The 2672-nt window shown below is 63.8% G+C and overlaps 1 protein-coding gene across 1 annotated transcript in view; it reads right to left on the reverse strand.

Annotated features, from left to right (window-relative positions):
* LOC103779023 (NEDD4-like E3 ubiquitin-protein ligase WWP2) overlaps positions 1 to 2672 on the reverse strand; it is a gene marked incomplete at its 5' end in the record, with an annotated part of 6996 nt that overhangs the window by 3101 nt on the left and 1223 nt on the right. The window contains 4 exons of the mRNA XM_008946643.1: positions 255 to 395; positions 525 to 658; positions 1629 to 1788; positions 2613 to 2644. Coding sequence (XP_008944891.1) covers positions 255 to 395; positions 525 to 658; positions 1629 to 1788; positions 2613 to 2644 — 467 coding nt within the window. The remainder of the gene's footprint in view (positions 1 to 254; positions 396 to 524; positions 659 to 1628; positions 1789 to 2612; positions 2645 to 2672) is intronic.

The following is a 2672-nucleotide window of genomic DNA, read 5'->3' on the forward strand; positions in this document are numbered from 1 at the left end:
CGCGGGGGGCAAGGACGGGTGCCCAGCCACAGGACAGGGAGAGAAGTCTCACCCTCACTCCCCTCTCCTCTTTCCTGAAAGTACTGGCAACTGCCCAGCCAGCAGCCAGCCAGACCGCAGCGGAGCTCGGCCGACAGCGCCAGCCCATACTTGTCACAGGCCACGTAGCCCAGGGAAGCGGCCACGTCCCAAGCTCTGTGCTCCCACCCCAGAACTGCCCTGCAGCCAGCAGGGCCCTCGGGACAGGCACTCACATAATGTACTCCTCCTTGTTCTCCTCCGTCACTCGGATGCTCTCACCACCCTCCTTCAGCTCGTGGGTGGTCACCTTGCCCAGGATCTCCATGTCCTGGATGAAGTACAGCTCCAGGCCGCACTCTTCCAGGCTGTTCTCCCTGTGGGAGGACACCGGGATGTGATTGCTGATGGAGGGGCCGTGGGGGGCAGAGCTGCCTCCCCCGCAGCAGAGCTGCCTCCCCTGCAGCAGGACTGGCCCGGGCCAGGGAGGAGTGTGGGACTCTCACTTGGTCCAGACGATGGAGTTGTAGAACTCGGGGTCGATGGACTCCAGGTCCTTCAGCGTGGGCCGCTTGTTCAGCATCCGCTTGTAGAAGGGCAGCGTGAAGCCAGTATCGATGAACTTCCCGTGGTACAGAGCCTGTGGTGGGGAGGTGACGCCAGGTCAGGGGGCCCCCAGGACAGACCCACAGGGCCAGACAAGGCTCCACCACCGCGGCAGCTGTGGGGCAATGGGGAATCACTGCCCTGGTGCCAGGAGGCTGGAAGGAGCAGGCCCCCAGCAGCACTGCCTGGGGGCAGCTCACTGAGTGCAAGCAGCCCCTCTCCCCTCCCCACCGTGAATTCCACCGCGTCTCCTTCTCCCCTCACAGCTCTATTAAGAGCACTTGTTTAAACAGAGCTGTGCTGCGGCTTCCCTGAATCCCTGGCTTCCAGGAGCCCCGAGGCAAAAGCAGCCAAAAATAATGCAGACGCTTGTCTAGAACAGCCCAGCGGTGAGTAATAGTCTGGGGTTTTATTGGTATCCTGCAACACACAGGGCAGGGCAGGGCAGCAGGGACCCACGCAGCCACCTCCTGCACACGCCTGGCATGGCCACGGGCAGGGACCTCCCCCAGGGACCCTTCCCCAGGCTCAGGGAGCCCCTGGCAGCTCCCTGGCAGCCCAGGGCTGGGCCACCTGCGGCACATTGGCCATGGCAAATGCGAGAAGAGCCGCTATGGGGCTTGGGCAGCTGGAAAATCTCACACTGCTGGGGCTAAAAATAGTCCCCGGAGCTGTAGAGCCGACTGCACCTGGGGCGGCAGCCAAAGACCTGGAACCATCCCCACCACACAGCCCCTGGGAAACCAGGTCCCCCCGGCCCCACAGCCACTCCCTGGATTAAAAACGCATCACCCCACAGCCTTCCCCATGGCCCCCCGCAGCCCGGCTCCCACAGACCCTCACCTGAGTGAGACAGGGCATGAGGGAGGTGAGAGCACCCAGCTCCGGCACGTGGAGCTGCCACTCACCCCACCGGGCACCCCAGTCCCCTGCCAGGCCCCCGCCCCACGGGAGGGACACAAACCCAGGGTCCCAACCCCTCTACGCCCTGCTGCAGCTCTTACCATGGCGATGAAGCGGCCAATGAAGCGGAAGTAGGTGAGGTGGTCGGGGTTGATGGAGGAGGCAGGGTTGATCTGCAGGCAGTAGTTGTTCTTGCCAGCATACTCGAAGAGGCAGTACATGGGGTTGAGCACCTCGTGGGACAGGAGGAAGAACCACTCCCTGGGGCGAGAGGAAGGGGTGGCACAGTGATGAGGGGCTCGAGGAGCTGGGGTGCCTGGGGAGGGAGCAGCCGTGTGCGGCCGAGCACACCCTGCACAGAACGGGCGCCCGTCTCCTCACGGTGCCGGTGCCAGCATGGTGCCCTGGTGTGACCTGGCAAGGGTGTCTCTGCCCCAAAGTCACTGCATGTGGCTTGTGAAGGGCCTCTGGAGACACCAGGAAGAAACGCACCAGTGTGCTGGAGGCCCCACTGGGAGCACTGGGGATCCTGGCAGGCGCCACGTGGCTCGGTCCCAGCCAGGCTGCTGCACGTACACACACAGAGTTGTGTGCACACCCCCCAGGCTGTGCACAGCCCCCAGGCCGCCCCAGGAGCTAGAGCAGCATGGGACAGGTACCATCTTGGCTTTGCTCCCCTGGCCACGCAGGGAGACGCGAGTCCTCAGACGCAGAGGCAGCCCCAGCATCCCGTCCGTGGTTCTACCCTGTGGTAGAACAGCATGACGTAACCTACCATAGGGTAAAACCACTGGCAGGACACGGAGAGAGGTGGAGAGCAGGAGCCCCTGCACCAGAGCGGGGGGCAGCGGCACCATGAGGGAGGAGCGGGCAAAAGCATGGCAGCATGACTGGCAGGGTGGCAGCACGCAGGGCAAGCATTAGCCCAGCACCAAGGCAGACACCCCAAGAGAGCTGGCAGGGTTTGGGGGGACATGGGACCCCCTCCACTGAGATACAGCTGCACAGTAACACATCCTGGGGCTGGCAGCAGAGGCTGCAGGCTCAGAGCAACCACATCACACCACGTCTGCCCTGGCACACACCGACTGTCCTGGGCAACAGCAGGGCCTGTCAGCTGCGGGGAGAAGAAGCCGCTCAACCCA

Source organism: Merops nubicus, unplaced genomic scaffold, assembly GCF_000691845.1.
Source record: "Merops nubicus isolate BGI_N331 unplaced genomic scaffold, ASM69184v1 scaffold21730, whole genome shotgun sequence".
NCBI lineage: Eukaryota > Metazoa > Chordata > Aves > Coraciiformes > Meropidae > Merops > Merops nubicus.